The sequence below is a fragment of the Felis catus genome, chromosome D3, assembly GCF_018350175.1.
Source record: "Felis catus isolate Fca126 chromosome D3, F.catus_Fca126_mat1.0, whole genome shotgun sequence".
NCBI classification, from domain to species: Eukaryota; Metazoa; Chordata; class Mammalia; order Carnivora; family Felidae; genus Felis; species Felis catus.
In genome coordinates, this window is record NC_058379.1 from 8,494,973 (window position 1) to 8,513,370 (window position 18,398).

General features: G+C 41.2%; 1 protein-coding gene across 1 annotated transcript; it reads right to left on the minus strand.

The window, feature by feature from the left end:
• Nucleotides 1-5,963: 5,963 nt before the first annotated feature.
• On the minus strand, nt 5,964-15,603 carry ARPC3 (actin related protein 2/3 complex subunit 3). The gene is made up of 7 exons (XM_003994653.4): nt 15,320-15,603; nt 13,053-13,152; nt 10,073-10,149; nt 8,190-8,258; nt 7,212-7,338; nt 6,766-6,860; nt 5,964-6,288 (listed from the first exon to the last, which is right to left on the minus strand). The coding sequence occupies exons 1-7, from the start codon at nt 15,323-15,325 to the stop codon at nt 6,226-6,228; spliced, it is 537 nt and encodes a 178-aa protein (XP_003994702.1). The 5' UTR covers nt 15,326-15,603; the 3' UTR covers nt 5,964-6,225.
• Between the last annotated feature and the right edge of the window lie 2,795 nt (nt 15,604-18,398).

Below are 18,398 nucleotides of genomic sequence, written 5' to 3' on the forward strand. Positions count from 1 at the left end.
CTTCACGGCAGGCTCGGTCATACCACATAGCTGGCTCAATACCCTTTTCTCATCAAGCCTGCTCACTCGGGCTCACTTGTTCTAAAGCCAGTTAAATGCCATCTACACTAAACTGATCTTAGCTATAACAGTCTCTGAGCTCCTATAGCACTGGGCAGTAATGCCAATCTCTCAGGGTTTCTTGGCTCTATCTTGTTGCACACGTTTCTCATGACATAGTTAAATCTTGGAGAGGAGAGTTCATTATTTACATTTCCTGTACATCCTTTCAGTAGCTGGCACAGCAAAATGAATACACATTCTCCCAATCTTGTTGCCCGAATGTAGCAAACTTCTTATAATGGCCAGGAGGGACAGCCTTGGATTAAAAAAGACTCAGGTTTTGTTTTGTTTTTTAATGTTTATTTTTGAGAGAGAGTGCGAGAGAGCGTACAAGTAAGGGAGGGGCAGAGAAAGAGAGGGGAACAGATGATCCAAGGCAGGCTCTGTGCTGACAGCAGAGAGCCCAATGCAGGGCTCAAACTCACGAACCGCGAGATCATGACCTGAGCTGAAGTCGGACACCCAACCTACTGAGCCACCCAAAGTGCCCCAAGACTCAGGTTTAATCACCATTTCTGCCAACTTCCAGGTGTGTGTTTGGTCAAGTTACTTAATTTCTGTACATTTCAGCTTCTTCACCTGGAAAAGGGGAGAATACTTGTATCTGCCACAACAGTTCTTGCAAGGGTTAAAGAGAATTTTAAAATGTGAAGTGTTTAGCATATTGCCAAATCACCTGTAAATTGGACCTGTGGTGTAAAAGCAAAGAAGAAAACTATGACTGATGATTTATCTCAACATCAACACAGAACAGATGTAGCCCTAACATTATACTTTCCTAATGGAATGTTCTTCCAAATTTCTATAAACAAAGTGAAGGGAGAAACAAACCAAATGGCTTTTGGTATAGTCGTATCACGTCCCTTTTGGACAAGGCTCTGAACTCGTTAAGGTTTTCAGTACTCATAATTTTGGAGAAAAGGAAAATGCAAAATAAAATAATTCTCATAAATCTTGTTTGAGTATTTTCATGTACTGTAATCTTCCTACACATGATGGTAATTAGTGGCATATTAAAAATGATAAGTGTAAACAGGATGCTTAAGAAAAAACAAGGTGATTGTTGTCCTTTCCTCGTTTTTGGCTAATGTTAATTTTTTCTAGTATTTGGTCCTCTACCAATATTTTTTTATTACTTAAAAAAAGATTTTATTTTTAAGCAATTTCTATGCCCAACTTGGGGCTTGAACCCGAGGTCAAAGTCGCATGCTTTACTGACTGAGCCAGCCAGGTGCCCCTACATATCTTTTTTTAAAAAGGCATTTTCTCCCTTAAGGTACCGTATATATGACTGAATCATAGTATGCATCACTTAGAAGGGACACATCTTTGTAATTTTGTTTCTACTCCAAGGTAATCATTGTTAACAGTTTGGTGTGTGTACTCCCATAGTTTTTCCTGGAGTGTGTGTGATTAAATCAATGAGGATGGAATCACATTACAATACTGTCCTTTTTTTGTTTTGTTTTGTTTTTTATACTGAGGTATAGTCCCATGATGGGATAGACTGAGTCCTTTGTTATTTTTAATGACTGCATATTTCATTTTCTAGAGGTACCATATGTTATCCAATTCTCTATTATAAGACAACTGAATTATTTCCAGGTGTGTGTGTGTGTGTTTCGGTATTCAACAATGCTTGAAGTTGAGTTGCTGGATCAAGAAGAATGAACATTTAAAACTCTGATACAATTTTAAAAAGAAAACAAAAGAAAATATAATTATTACAAAATTACCTTCCCTAAAGAGCATGTACACCTTGTAACAATCTTCTTTTAATGTTGGCATTACATTTTGATGAAAGCTGTATCTTAAAATCTACTGTGCTACCCTTCATGTATAATTTATTTTGGATTCTTTGGAAACTGTTCTCTTAGATACATTAAAAAAAACAAAACCAAACTCCTATAATATAGCACCAATGGAAAGGTTTTAGAAGCCAAGTTTTAGTTCTTATTGTCTCTGATCCCCCTGCTGACACTTACAGAACAGGCACCATAGTGATTTGTTGCTAGTACAAAGGTTCCATAATTTAAAAAACAAATAAAAAAACCCTCATCTGTTATAAACAACCCTTTAATCTTGATATGGATCACTGTGGCATTTTTTTTCTCTTTCTTTCTTCCCCTTACCTCCCTCCCTCTCTCTTTCTGACATGTCTCTGAGTTCCTTATAGAAATTCCAACCCAAACACCCAGAATTTGATTTTAGAAACCCTCTTTTGGCTTTTGTAACTCATACATTACAATTATATATAACCCATAACAATGTGGGAGTTGGGGCACTGACCTTCCCCCACTCAAGTTGAAAATCTGTATATTAACTTTTGACTCCTGAAAAACTTAACTACTAATAGCCTACTGTTGACTGGAAGCCTCATCGATACCATAAACAGTCAATTGACATGTATTCTGCATAAATATTTTATACTGTATTCTTATATAAAGCTAAAGAAAATCATAAGGAAAATAACATTTACAGTACATTCTTGTAAAAAAATCTGCATATAAGTGGACCCAAGCAGTTTATTTTATTTTATTTTTTTAATTTTTTTTTCAACGTTTATTTATTTTTTGGGGACAGAGAGAGACAGAGCATGAACGGGGGAGGGGCAGAGAGAGAGGGAGACACAGAATCGGAAACAGGCTACAGGCTCTGAGCCATCAGCCCAGAGCCCGACGCGGGGCTCGAACTCACGGACCGCGAGATCGTGACCTGGCTGAAGTCGGACGCTTAACCGACTGCGCCACCCAGGCACCCCAGACCCAAGCAGTTTAAACTCATGTTTGGGGTCAGCTCTTCTCTAGTTGATCAAGTAACACCATAAAGCTCCACTTTTAATACAATTTTAAACTTAGTTCTGCTTCTATGTAGCTTTCCCTCTGTCCTTAATAGCACAACACAAATAACCAGGGTAGCAACACGCTCAGCTAAAATTTTCCTCTTTCCAGACTCCCTTGTAGCTACGCATGAAGGAGATATAGTACAAGTCTCCAGGCAGGATTTCTGGGAAGGATATTCAAAGTGGCACTCAGCTGGTATGCCCTCATGCTGTCCCCACTTCTTCTTAAGCCCAGAGATGCAGGAGCACCTAGAGGTGCTCTACATGTGGCACGTAAAGAAACGTAGAGCAAGAAAACTGGAGGAGCCTGGATCTCCAATGACCTCTTTAAATGGCTGCCCCATTCAGGGACTACTTCTAGATTCAAAAGAAAAAACAAGACCCCCACCACCCAAGGCAGTGTAAATTGGGTTTTCTGGGCTCGTGGCCAAATAACAATCCCAACGTAGATACAGAAACAACTGCCTCTTAAAATAAAAGCCAAACACATATAGGCTCGATAGAGCTGGCAGTGCAATAACTTTATGTCCAAAGGACTCAAGGCCTTTTCTGAATCATCTAACTTATAACTTTAACATACCAGAAAATACATGGTCCCATAAGTATTTGTAATAACTCATGATGGCTACTTTTATCAGCCAAATAATGAAAACCTCTTAAATGCTAAAAAATTGGCTAAATAGAAAAGTGAATGTCACATAAGGATAGACAATAGAATCCAGAAATAAACCCATACATTTATGGTCATTTTTGACAAGAGAGCCAATTCAAAAGGAAAAGGATAGCCTTTTCCACAAATGTACTGTAACAAATAGCCATGTCCCAAAGAATAAAGCTGGGCCTCTACCTTACATCATATATAAAAGGAAACTCAAAAAGGATCAAAAACCCAAATGTAAGAGCTAAAAGTATAAAACACTTAGGAAATCATTACTTAGGTGTAAAATGATGTTTTGAAATATACAATCATTTTTTAATAAAAAACATTTTTTTAATGTTTATTTTTGAGAGAGAGAGAGAGAGAGACAGAGAGAGCACAATCTAGGGAGGGGAAGGGGGAGAGAGGGGGAGGGAGGGAGAGAGAGAGAGTGAGAGTGAGAGAGAGAGGGAGAATCTAAAGCAGGCTCCAGGCTCTGAGCTGTCAGCACAGAGCCCGACCGGGGGCTTGAACCCACAAACCACAAGATCATGACCTGAGCCGGACGCTTAACCAACTGAGCCACCCAGGCGCCCCTACAATAGTTTTTTAGATATGACACCAAAAGCACAAGCCACCAAAGGGGGGAAAAAAAAAAGACTATATATAGACATAGGAGCAAGTTTCCACAAATCATATATCTGATAAGGGTCTAGAATTCAGAATATAAAGAACTCCTGCAACTCAACAACTAAAAGATAAAAAAAAAAAAAAAGTAAAAACTGGGCAAAGAATTTGAATAAGCATTTCTCCAAAGAAGATATACAAATGGCCAATATCTACATGAAAAGCTGCTCAACATCATTAGTTATTAGAGAAATACATACCGAAACCACAATGAGATAAAACAGTACAGTTTTATGAGATACTGCTTCATGCCTATCCGGATAGTTATAAATAAGGCACAAGTGTTGGAGAGGACATAGAGAAATTAGAACTCTTATTCCTTGCTATTGGAAATGTAAACTGGTGCAGCCACTGTGGAAAAAGTCTCCCAGTTCTTCAGAAAGCTAAACATAGTGTGATTCAGTAATCCCACTGGTAGGTATATAACCAAGAGAAATGGAAACATATATCCACACAAAAATTTGTACAGGAATGTCCCTGGCAACATTGTTCCTAACAGCCCATAAGTGGAAACAACCCAGATGTCCATAAACTGATGCATGGAAAAACAAAATGGGATATACACACGCGCGTGCACGTGCGCACACACAAACACACACACACACAATGGACATACAGTGGAATATTATTCAGGCATAAAAAGGAATGAAGTATTGATATAGGTTAAAATATAGATGGATCTTGAAGACATTATGCTAAGTAAAAGAAGCCAGATACAAAAGGACAAATATTGTTTGATCCCTCTTATATGAGATGCCAGGATAGGCAAATTCAGAGATTGAGAGTAGATTAGAGATTATCAGGAGCTGGGTATTACAGTCACTGGTGGTTTTAAGTGTTGCTGTTTGGAATACTGAGAAAGCTTTGGAAATAAACAGTGGTGATGGTTGCAAGTATTGTGAATGTAATCAATACCAGTGAGCTACACACTTAAAAATGGTTGAAATGGGGCGCCTGAGTAGCTCAGTCGGTTAAGTGTCTAACTCTGAATTTCAGCTCAGGTCATGATCTCACGATTCATGGGATCGAGCCCCATGTCGGCCTCTGCACTGGGAGCATGGCACCTGCTTGGGATTCTCTCTTCTCTCCCTCTCCTCCCCTGCTTGTACTTGCTCTCTCTCTTTGAAAATAAAGAACTAAACTTAAAGAAAATGGTTGACATGGTAACATTATATGTTTTACCACAATAAAGAAAAAGAAAAAAAGGAATGGAGTACTGTTACTGTAACATGGATGAACCTTGAAAATGTTAATTCTAAGAAGCCAGGACACAAAAGGCCACATGTTGTATGATCCCTTATTGTGAAATATCCAGAAAAGGCAAATCCATACACAGAAAGTACATCACTGGTTGCCAGGGAATGATGGGGTGGGGAGAGGAAAAGAATGGTTGGGGGGGGGGGGTGACCACCACTGAATTGTACACTTTATTATAATTTTTTAATTATTATTTTTTAATGTTTATTTATTTTTGAGAGAGAAAGAGAGCATGAGCAGGGGAGGGGCAGAGAGAGAGCTATCAGCACAGAGCTTGACGCGGGGCTCGAACCCACAAACCATGAGATCATGACCTGAGCGGAAGTTGGACATTTAACCGACTGAGCCACCCAGGCATGCCATGGACTGTACACTTTAAAAGAGTGAATATTAGCTCAAAAACACTTTAAGTGAATGTAAAAGATAAGCAATGAGGTGTTTTGACATGGAATATTAGAAATTTCTTTATTATTACCTATTCTTATTAAGCACCAGCTTAATAACACAGAAAATTTCAAATCACCCTTCGACAGCCCATTCTTCCCCCCGCCACCCTAATTCTTGATAAAGCGTTCTTCAAGTGAAGACATGCTCTCTTCTCTCTTCCGTATAAAACTTTATCAAATAAAGGCAAAGAACTGTGTACATCTTGCTGTAAAATGCTGCCCATGGCTGTGGGAAGTATCTGCCCAGGCTCCTTTTACTGTCCAGGTCCTGAAAGACTCTTGTTCATGAACTGTCTCTTCACAAAGCAAGTCCACCACTAACAAGAGGGGATAAAACAGAATGGATAGTGGGTGTCAAATCACCATGCAAGTTCAAGGTAAGGTCAGAATATTAATTTATGTAATAACAAAATGTAATCTTGGCCTGACATCTCTTACGTTATAAACTTCTTGAAAACACATGTAAAAAAGTTTTTTTTGACTCACAAATCAGTCAAAATTATGATGACAAAAAAATGTAATACATTCCAAGATATCTCACACAGAAAATCTGCCCTATGGGTTTACAATGCCCTAATATAAGAACATACAACCAAAAATGTTTATTATATGCAATTCATTATTCACTGTGACTCACTGAACCCCTACTATGTACTAGGCACATACTCAAAGTTAAGCAGCACTGCAATGCACAGACTAAAATATTCTTGCAAGGGAAGACCTTAGTTTATTTAATAGTAGCTGCATGATAAAAGGTTATTTATCAACTAAATAGGTAAAGAAGAGGGTCTTACCTTGCTAGGTTTATCATTCTGAGGGTCAAAAACTTTCTCACAAAGTCTCAGTCCAGTCTCTTGTCTCAGCTGCTGTAAGTAGGCCCTCATCACCTCTAAAATAAGGAGCCAGGAGAAAAATAAGAAAAATCCTGTCTGAGAATACATCCCCAATGTGTGCTGGTTGCTGGACAGTGACCTTGGTAATACATTTCTACACATTCAGACAAGATAAGAAATAGAAATGACAGTCCAGTGGTTTTATAACTATTTTGGTTCAAAGGATTCTCTACATGTTATATTTGTTGCCAAGAATCTTTTGTGAGAGTTACTGGAAGATAGTATCTGTGCTAATGATTCTACTACTCTCAACCTGTACACCAATCAAGACGAAGAAAGGAGGGGGTAAATAATCAAATGGAGAAAATCTTGTGCCATAGAGAGGGAGGTGGAAACCCTGCTCTTACCATCTTCCTGTTTGTTTGCAGGTTTGGCGTAAATTGCATTAAGTGGAAAACCAGGCTCTCCAGGAATGGGAAAATTAGTGATTCCCAGGGTATACATTTCTTTCTCACCTTGGCTTTTGGAATTGCACTAAAAAAAAAAAAAAAAGAAAAGAAAAAGAAAAAAAAGTATATACACACACATATTTTACAGAGAAAAGGATAATAACATCCAATTTGTAATTTTTTAGTCTAAGTAGATGTGGCTGGGATTACTAATGTTTTTGGGTGCCCTTCTGCATTCTGGGAAGCCTCTAGGTCCCTCCCCAGAATAATGTTTTAAATGACTAAAACATACAAAATTACAAAAGAAATCATTTATAGTCAAACACAATAATTACAATATTAAAAAGCCAAATTTATGACATACTCATACAGGCACTTCTTTATTAATGCACTGCATGACAAGATCCAGGCAGGGGCCTAATAACTAAAATATGAAGTAGTAATGAGTGAAAATAAAATTTCAAAACATCTTCAACTCTGAATGTAATAGGAAAATGTTGTGATTTCTACTGAAGAAAAAGTCACAGGTACAGCTTATGCTACTGTGGGTTGTTGCCTACATTAATAATTACAGTAAATGCTAAATTTCAGTTACAAGTTAGTGAAAAGAAAGATGTAATCTTTTTCCCTCTCAAGCTCATGAACCCTTGAATTATATCCTTGGACCCCAGGTTAACAACCTCTGAGCCAAGAGTTTAAAAGAAAGATTTCTGTCTCGGGAAGATACACGCAATGCCTTAAAACACCACACCCTTATCTTCTCATTAGTCAACTAAATTATAGGTTTAGAATCCACATTCAGATTTTCCTCTTGGGTCCGGGCTCTAAGAGAAAGTACTACTTGTCCTTAAAGTCTCAACAAGTCCAGATGGCTAAGCAGGTGAACATGTGTTAGTACTGTGTTTTCCAGATAGACAATCATCCAAGTTTAATTACCTTTTGGAGTTTCTTCAGACACTCAGAAATATAGAGTGTTATATATATCAAGGTTCTATCAGCTTCATTCTGCAGGGGTGGGGCGGGGGTGGGAACACAGAAGTTAAAAACAGTCCTGATTAAAACATAACAATCACGTGCAACAAAAATTCAAGCTTTGTCTTTTGAGCATCAACTGAAAGCTGCAAGTATAGTTCCTATAGCATCAAAAGTTGCCATTCTCCAAATGCAGTCTTCTCGGGCCACTGGTGTGTCCGCTCCTAGGGAGGGAGCCGCCTGTTGCCATCCTGAGCTGTGTGGCTGTTTTTGTTCACCTTGGCTGCCCTTACCCCTGCATTCCCCTTGCCTCTCAGTCCCCGGAAGCTGTGCCAACAGCACCTCCCTCCGTATAGGAAGGAGAGTTACTAGAGCTGCCTGGAAAACCTGAGGTGCACCATATGGTCAGCTAATTTTTAAAGCTCTTTCACTTCAGAGTCTCTGCCGAGAACAAAAGCCTTTATGACTTTAAAGGAGGAACAGCTATTTCATGTGTGTCTTGTTCTTTTTTTTTTTTTTTTTAATGTTTATTTATTTTTGAGCAAGTGAGAGAGACAGAGCACAAGCAGGGGAGGGGCAGGGAGAGGAGGAGACATAGAATCTGAAGCAGACTCTAGGCTCCAGGCTGTCAGCAGAGAGCCCGACAGGGGACTCGAACTCCGGAACTGTGAGATCATGACCTGAGCTGAAGGTGGACGCTTAACTGACCGAGCCACCCAGGCACCCCTTCATGTGTCTTGTTCTTAAAGAGCTTCACGAGCCCACCTCTTGATCTAATTAAAAGGAAAATGTGAGGATTGGATGTTGAGCAGATGTGGCACATACTTCAGGTTAAATTTGGCACAGATCTACAGTCTAAAAAAAACCAAATGACACATGTCCTTTTTTTTAAGATTATATGACTCAGAAGAATGAAATGTGGCAGAATTACATTTATTTACACCTATTACAAACATAACACTTAGACCGTATATTAAATACAGAATACGTTGTATCCCAGGACAGTTAGACTACAATTTCTAGACCAAGAGTCTACAAACAAAGATCTTCACACCCTGATTCCAAAAGGTCAAAGTTTGGCAAGGAGAGGCTGAAGTTCCATATTCTAGAATGTTATCAAGAAAAGTTGTTGACATTCCTGTAACTCGCTCATAGAAGGAACTCAGAAAAGTTCTTTTTTATTTTGTTTCCATCTCCCCCTCTCCTTTTCTGCCACCTTCCTCCTACCTTCCTCTTCACCCCGTTCCTCACAAGAACTAAGAGCAGAAAGGAGAAAAGGGTAGTCAAGGGAAGGACCAGGATCAGTGAAGTTTCTTTATTGCTCCATTTCAGGTCCAGGACACAGAAGTATATAAAAATATCATATCACGAAGGATTTTTTAGTTTTGGACTGGCACACAGTAGGAGCTTTACTAATGCTGATAATAAATAAAAATGTCTAGATGATGGGTTGGCAGACTTCCTCTGTAAAGGACCAGATATTAAATATTTTAGGTTTTGTAGGCCAGGCTTTGTCACAACTGTGCAACTCAGCTGCTGTGGAGTGAATGCAGTCATAGACAATATCTTAAAAAATGTACGTGGCTGTGTTCTAATAAAACTTTATTTGTAAAAAGAGGCAGGAAGCCAGATTTGGCCCTTAGGCTGTAGTTTGCTGACACATGGTACAGACTTCGGAGGAAACATGAGAAACTAATGTTGATATAGGGTCTAATATTAGGCATTATTCTGGGTTTTTAAAGTCATACAATCTCATTCAATTTTATTTACTCCTCAGAACCCTGATTGCCAGGTAGATTATTATCCCTACCAGAAAACCAAATTAAATATTAAAAGCTCTACTTTACCTTAATCTCATAGTTTTTGAAGAAAACATTGGCCTTGAAATAATAGATGGCTTCATCCACAATATCTGTATCTTTTGCTAAGGAGGACACAAGGGGAAGAAGGCAGAGAACATTAGCCAAATGCAAAAATAACACTTAGAAAAAAAACCCCAGTTCAATGGTCAAAAGTCTTGGCGTTGAGGGGCGCCTGAGTAGCTCTGTTGGTTAAGCATCTGACATTGACTCAGGTCATGATTTCATGTTTCATGGGTTTAAACCCTGCATCTGGCTTGGTGCTGACAGTGCGGAACCTGTTTGGGATATTCTCTCATTCTCTCTCTCTCTCTCTCTCAAAACAAATAAACAAACTTAAACATGGAGTTGAATAAAATAAAATGAGGCTGAGACATGAGGTCTTTAGAAACAATTTCTAGAAAAATCAGTATGTACATGGTTTATTATTTTTTTAAAAAAGCTTGCTATTTTTTAAAGGTTTATTTAAGACAGAGAGAGGGAGGAGGAGGGAGGGAGGGAGGGAGGGAGGGGCAGAGAGAGGGAGAGAGAGAGAATCTCAAGCAGCCTCTGCTGTTAGCACAGAGCCTAACCTGGGGCTTGATCTCAAGAGCTGGACGCTTAACTGACTGAGCCACCCAGGCACCCCCATGGTTTATTCTTATAGCTTTATTGTTTTTATAAAAAATATACTCATTAGAAACAAATTTATCAACACAGAAAAATATTTTACTGTCACCCTAAATCTCATTCCCTGGAAATAACTACTATTAACATTTGGTGAACATCATTCCAGACGTTTCTCAATGGGTTTATAAAAATAGACTGAGACACAGACTAACTTTGATAAAATGCTATTTAAAACTAAAAACTATTCAATGTAATTTGATTTGAATTTACATACTGCAGTTTCAGGGGAAAAAAATCTCAATTGTTATTTAGGAACACACTGGGCTCATGTATGTATCTTTCTATGAAAACTATGACTTAATACATACTTGTACAAGCTGTTTTAGGTGGTTAGAGACTGAGAAAAGCCAGAAACACTGTTGTGACAAAGACAGATCTCTTTATACCATTTCTTTGGCAGTTTTTTATTTTCCTTTTCTTATTTTAAGAAGGTCAAAATCCCAGGGTCTTGATATCCGGCAGCTGGTTGCAGAAATGCACAGACTGTTGTTGTTTTTTTTTTTTCCCCAGAGACAGTTATTTATATTTCTTGTCCATGACTGCTATCCCTCTCACACAGTAGAAATGCAAGGTAATCCTGAAGGCTGAATCCTGTGTGATTCAGCTGACTTTAATGCTGCTTGTTCCCCTGCTAAAAAATTTCAACATAATTCTAACTCTAGACTCTGTGTTCTCCCAACCTATTTTCTTATCTAGAGAAAAGGAAACTTCCTCAAAAGATTCAATATTGTTTATAAAACCAGTTAGTTCTTCTAAATGTAAAACTGTGGGGGGTGGGGAATGGGTTACAAGATTTAGAAGCATGTCTGGCACAAAAAAGTGTTCAAAAGCTATCTGTTGAATGTAAAAAAATTTTTTTTGGTTCTGAAAGAGGGGTTGGGGGAGGCCGTGCACAAGCGGAAGGGAGGAGCAGAGGTATAGAAAGAGAATCTTAAATTTAAGTAGGCTCTACCCTTGGTGAAGAGTGTGACATGGGGCTCAATCCCATGACCTGGGATCACGACCTGAGCTGAAATCAAGAGTTGGCCGCTCAACCATCTGAGCCAGCCAGGTGCCCCATAAATAAATTAATTTGATTAATGCTACCTATTATTTAGCTCACAGCACAGGCTTGTACTCCTTCCTAATTCTTGTTCAGGTCTAATCCTGTCTCCTGAGGAAGAGAATCCCTGTCTACAGAAGCCACAAAGATCTGGTTTCTAGGGGCCCCTTTCTCCCTTAAGGGCCCAGGAAATGTTGCAAAGGTGGTAATTAGATACACTCCATCCCTGGTCAATTACATTTTCTAATCTGCTACATGTATTTTGTAACCATCTGAAAAGGCTGCTTCTCAAGGAATCTGGGCCAACATTGATTCTTATTCTTTCTTTGCACTGTAATTCTTTTCTTTTATGCTATTTTTTCTTCTTTTTGGTCTTTTATTTTTTCCCATCTGTTCCTTTTTCTTCATCTCAGAATCAAGTAAAAACTATGGCAACTCACCAAATTTATTGAGTTTACTGAGTTTTCCACTGGTGTTGAAAACAAAATTAAGAAGAGGTCAAGTCAAATAAATAGTCTGGCAGAGGAATGGAGACCAGGTCAGTACAAAATTGACAATGAAAACTATGGTGTTAGAAACCCAAAATGGAAATCAGTGCAGATGCTTTCTGGGTACAGGGAAACCCTGTCTAATACAATACAAATCACACTGTTGGCAGAACATCTCAGAATGTGTCAGAAGAGTCTAAAAGAATAGGGCTTTCTAAACAGTAAGACATGGTTCAAAAAAAGAGAAAGTGAGTACCAAGAAAGAAAGCAAAGATCTAAAATTCAGAAAAACAAGAGAAAGAATGTGCAATGTTATAGAGGGCACATAAGATTTAAGATCAAAGTACTACTGAAAATGAAGATACTGAAGAATGAATAAAGGAAGTAGGATTGAATGGGAGAAGGGGTTAAAATGTTTGTTTGTTTGTTTTTTTCTCCCAGCCTTAAGATAGAGAAAGGATGGGGACATGTCATTCTACAGAAATAGCAGCATTAAATCACTTTGTAAGAACTGACAGCGGGATGACAGAACACTGTCCAGAAGCACATTTCCTCTTCCCTCTCAACAAAATATCCTGGAGAACTCAGCAGCAATAATACACTTGATCTTGAAAGGCCTAGAATGCAATATCCACCAAGCGTAGAGAAAATACAAGAGCAATCTGAGACCGAGGACTGAACTAAGACTTTGCCTGACTTGAAAACGTCCGAGGATCGCTAGCTGTTTCCTACTAAAATCTGAAAATAATGGAAAGAAGTTTCGACTTACTCTCTCTAGGGGCGGGTCCTTTGAACTGACTTCTGATAGGCAACAGTGCCATGTTTCCAATGAGTTTGGTATCGGGGTCCATGAGAGAAGAGTGGTAAGCCTGTTGTGGCAAGCCAGGTAAGAATACGGAAACAGAAAGAGAGCAAATGTCAGCGGGGCAGACAAGCAACATTTCTCCAGAGGAAAAAAGAATAACCCACCCGAGACTAACTAGGGGAGGGGGAAAAAGGGATGGCAGCAGCAGTGGTCTGGAGCTGGCTCTTACTGGCTCATGAAAACGGGATGTTATACATTTTGAGGAATTTTGACAAATTTGGAAGTAAGCTGGTTGTTAAACACAGCCGTCACTAAAAATTAAATTATATAAATTTGCAACTAAGTTATAGTAAAAACAAAGGTAATAAGTACTCAAAATTCATTACTTTCTATTTTTAAAAATTATTTCACTATGGTCTATGATCTTAAGGTTATTTATAACTTTTCTATCTTTGCAGAATAAATACTATGTAATGGTGTGCTACTGGGCATCTTCCAAGTTCATGTTCAGTGACATCACATTTGTAACTGGTGGAAGTCTTTATGCTACAAAGATAGGCAAACACAAAAAAATCAGGGGTACGCCCCCCCTTCCCCAAGCTATTGTTAAACCAGAACCCAAGCACTGGCTTTTCAGTTCCGCCACTTCCTGGCTGTGTGTTTGACCAAGACATCGCCTTTCTTCTCTTAGCCTATTTCCAAATTTATAAAATGAAGAGTTATCTACTGCCTTCAGCGGGTAGGTGTGGGTTAAAGGAGCAGGGGAAACCACATTTATGAACGCAACTTGTATGCTGATTCCTAGTTCTGCTTTTTACAAAGACAGACGTCTTTCGGTAACTCAAGAAGGGCCCCATTCATATATTCACTCATTCACCGAATGATAACCAAACACCTTCTATGTGCAAGGCATGGTGATAAAATGGTAAGAAGGCCCAGTATGATCTCTTTCCTTGAAGAACTTTCAACCTAATGGGGGACAGGGAAGTCCAGGAACGAGCACAGGACTCTAAAGTCCTAGCTTAAAATCTAGCTTCACCATTAGCACACAACCTTGGGTAAGTTACTTAACTTCTCTGAGCCTCAATTTCCTCCTCTGCAAAATGGGAACAATAGCGTATCTACTTCACAGGGTTACTGTGAGGATTAAATGGGATAATTTACATGCAGTGTGTAGCTCAGGGCCTGCCTGGCACACATCAGGAATCAAATGGTAGCTACGAGATTCATTAAATATGTAACTGTGGCTTGCTCTTTTTTGTCACAGGTGTGCTTCATCTAAAGCAGCCTCCACCAGCTGTCTCGTTACCCATCGATTTCCTTCATCGCATTTGTCACTATCTAAAACCATCTTCTCTATTTACACTTACATGTTTATCTGTCTCCCCATTAGACTGTGACCTCGAACGTAGGGGTTTGTTGGCCTTATTTACAGCCGTTAACAGTACTTGGCAAGCAGCAGATGCTCAGTAATTTTTTTGTGTGAGGAATCACGTTATTGAACCTCCTTTTCCTCACCCGCAAAATGGAGACCATGATGGCGATAAATTTGCCCCACAAGACTGGCTGTCAGCAATGAAGGACAACTAGCCTACTATCAATTTTACTCCTACCCCGAGGCACACGAAAATAGAAACATCTGGTAACCAGGCGCCGACCTAGCGTCTGCTCCGGCGGCCCTACAGCCAGCAGCAGCCAAGTGTGGCCACCACAGCCGGAGCGACAGAGGGGGAGTCCGGGAAGTGGGGTATGACAGTGACAAGCAGCGGGAGTGATCCGCCCCCGGGGGCTGAAGAGGAAGTGGGCCTGTGGGGGGGGGGGTGGAAAAAGAGAAACCAGACCCTAGACTTGAGAATTGGGGGAGAAAAAAAGAAAAAAAAAAAAAAAAGCACAGCCCTTGGATTCTCGGCTCTAGTGAAGCTTTGGGGATCCTGCCGGAATCCGGGGACACAGGAAGAACGAGAGAAGGGGTGGGCACTGGAGCGAAAGGGGCGAAAGGGGCCGGGGCAGCCTCCTCTACACGCTCGGGGTCTCTGGCCCACTCTGCCGCGGCCCCGTCCCCGCTGGCCGACCCAATCCTACAGCGACAGGCCCCCTCTCCTCGCCTCTCCCCTTCTCAGGGCCCGCTTCCTCTCTGCCCTCCTCGGCCCGCTTCTCTCAGCTCACGCACGACTTCTCGCCGCTCTCCCCAGTTCTCGCCATCTCTCCACACCGCGACTTCGCCCCCTTACCGGCATCTTGGCGGCACCCGGTTTCAAGCTAGACCAGGAGGTTGGGGTTAGAGCGCTACGCTTCCGGTCCGGCGGCCCGGGCGGGGTAGGCGGAAGTGAGCCGGAAGGGGAGGGTGAGGGGAGGACGCGGCACTTCCGGTCTTGCCATCCCTCTGCTGAGGCGGCGGAGGCTCCGCAGGGAGGAAGGGACACCAGAGGGCACCCGAGCGCTAGGCAGGGGCTCCGAATGGCCGCGCATTGCGTAAAGTGTGCGCGAAATGGAGCTGGGTCTTGGGTTACAGAATCCTAAGGATCAATCCCCTAAAAACTTTGCTTTTCCTCAACGGTCTTTTCAGTGAAGCGTTCCCTAGATCACACCATTTTAATTTTTTTAATGTTTATTTTTGAGAGAGAGCGCAAGCGGGGTAGGGGCGGGGGGGGGGTGTACAGAGGATCTGTATTGACCGTGCTGACAGCAGCGAACCCCATGGGGGGCTCGAACTCAGGAACCCCACGAGATCATGACCTGAGCCCAAGTCGGATGCTCAAGGGACCGAGCCCAAGGGTCACACTATTTTAAGCTCGACCCCAATCCACTCCGCTGTGTCATCCTTATTTCTTTCAGCCACAGTTATGATTCTTTGGTTATTTACTTTTAGTATTTATTTCCCCATCCATGTGGACGTCAAAAAGGCAGGGATTTTGTCCATTTCGCACACCATTGTATCCTCTGCGCCTATAATAGTGATGTACATGGCAGGCATCAAGAAATATTTGTTGAGTGAATGAACCCAACTGGTCCTAACAGTGGGGAAAGGAGAGCACTCAGAGATGGGATTTATGCACTACCCCACTCCAATTTGTGTGTAAAAACTGCGAAAATGGACGCTGGGTTTGAATCCTAGCTCCAGCATTTACTAGCGCTGTCATTTTGGGCAAGTTAATTAACCTCTCTGTGCCTCAGTTTCCTCACCCAAACTGGAGATAATATACTTACCTCATTGTTTTGTGAGGATGAAATGAATCACATGTAAAGTGTGTAGAACTTAAATGCCTGGAACATACTAAAAGCTCAGGATTTTTTCTTTTTTTTTTTTTGTACCTATTACTAGAAAGCACCTCATGTGTTAGTTTGCGAACTGGCCCTTGCATACAGGAGGCAAGAAGACTGAAAAGGAAGGCCAATCCAGATATATAGGTGGTGGTTCTCATTAAGCGAGGAAGCTTACTTGTAAGGGTTCTCTTTGGTGAGGCAAGAGTAGATGTCCCCACCTACGTGCCAGACTAAGTTTGTATAGAGGTCATAATTGGGTTCAGTCACATCCAGATGGGCTCAACACCTTATTCTCAAGACCATGTCCTTGGAACATCTCCCACAGCGAGGGGTGGGAGGGATGAGGAACCTCGGACTGCCTGAGTCCAGTTTAAGGGTCAACCAGTGGTCACATCCTCTTGATTATCTTCTCCAACATCACCTCAAGTGCCACCTTATTGCTGCCTCAGGCTATTTCTCCTGCCAGCCCCTCAGACTGGAATACTCTGCCCCGTGTTCCCACAAATGATTTCTTACTCAGGTTTTTGGCCAAATAGCACCATTTAGGAGCCTTCATTGACGATGAGCCCAAAGTAGCCCCTTACTCACTCTCCACTTCATTACTGTTTTCATTTCTTCCCATTCCTTATCAAGGTTTCCTTGTTTATGGTCTCAAGGGCCCAGCATGTCAACTCCATGAGACTAAGGCCTTGTCTGCTCTGAGTGCTCCCATTTTATCCCCAGTGCCTGGCACCCACCAGTAAATTTTTCCACAGAATCATGTCAGGATCTTCAGCAAGATAATGAAATCCTTGGGGACTGGAATGGACACAGTCATCTTTAAAACCCATGTCTCGAGGGGAAGGAAATTCAATTTGGCCCTTCACTTCTTGCCTGGAGGCACATACCAGACTCCAGGAGCGAAACCAGGGCAAAATAGTTCAAGGAGCAAGGAGGGCAAACGAAGTTGCCTTTCCTTTCTTCCATGGCAATAAAATTTCTAAGAATTTGCAACATGGGGAGACCAGAGTGTTTTTACCCTTTCATACTCAGGGCCACAGGGAGAGTCCCCAAGCAGGACAGCACATTCCCCTGATGCCCATTCATGTTCTCGCCTTATTGACCAACCCCCCCCCCCCATGACAATAGCTCACACCAGTGCACCATTATGCAAATACCTGACTTGTATTCATAGCCTAAGCCCCCAGACACAAGTTACCACTGAAAGCTACAGTTTCTCACAGTTTGCAAGTCTTTAGTTAAAATGGATCAAATGTGACACTACAGGTGTCTCTCCTGCTATCAAGGCCTAAGAGTGATTAAAATTTAACTGGAGTTGCGGGTTAAAGGGCTTAATTTGTATTGCTAGAAGATCCAGGACCAAATGACCAATGAAGCCTGGGCCCCTTACGAGGATATGAAAGTGAAAGAAACTATAAAATGTTTCTTTTTTACCTTTTTAAAAAAGACTTGAAAGAGAGCACACACATGCAAGAGAGAGCAGGGTAAGGGCAGAGGGAGAGAGGGAGAGACAGACTCCCAAGCCGGCTTTGTGCTGTCAGTGCAGAGCCCAACACAGGCTCCAACTCATGAACTATGACATTGTGACCTGAGCCAAGATCAAGAGTTGGACGCTTGACTAACTGGGCCACCCAGGCACCCCAAGACTATGTAAGATATTTCTTAGCACAATGCCTGGTAGAACTCGGTGGGCTTTAGCAGGGCCTGGCCCATGGTAGATACTAGAAAAATATCTGTTGACTGACTAGCCATTCTCCATGCTTTCATACCCAACCCCACTGAACTTAAAAACACTGAAAAGAAACAATTCGACCAATGTGCACATTAGTTAAAAGAAAAAACTTTCCGTCTTTTGCATTTTTGTGTGCATGTTACTCCAGGAAAGTATACATTTTTAAATGCTCAGAGACTAAAAACTCCATTTTTGGGGTGCCTGGGTGGCTCAGTTGGTTAAGTGTCTGACTCTTGATTTCAGCTCAGGTCACGATCTTGCGGTTCATGAGTCTGAGCCCCGCATCAGGCTCTGCACTGACAGTGTGGAGCCTG

Bases quoted from the DNA above. Each gene is read 5' to 3' on its own strand.
- ARPC3 (XM_003994653.4), bottom strand. The intron at 8,259-10,072 runs GTAAAGTAGAGC...CCACCCCTGCAG, and splicing joins TCAAAAACTATGAGATTAAG to AATGAAGCTGATAGAACCTT. The intron at 6,861-7,211 runs GTAAGAGCAGGG...TCCTTATTTTAG, and splicing joins TGCAAACAAACAGGAAGATG to AGGTGATGAGGGCCTACTTA.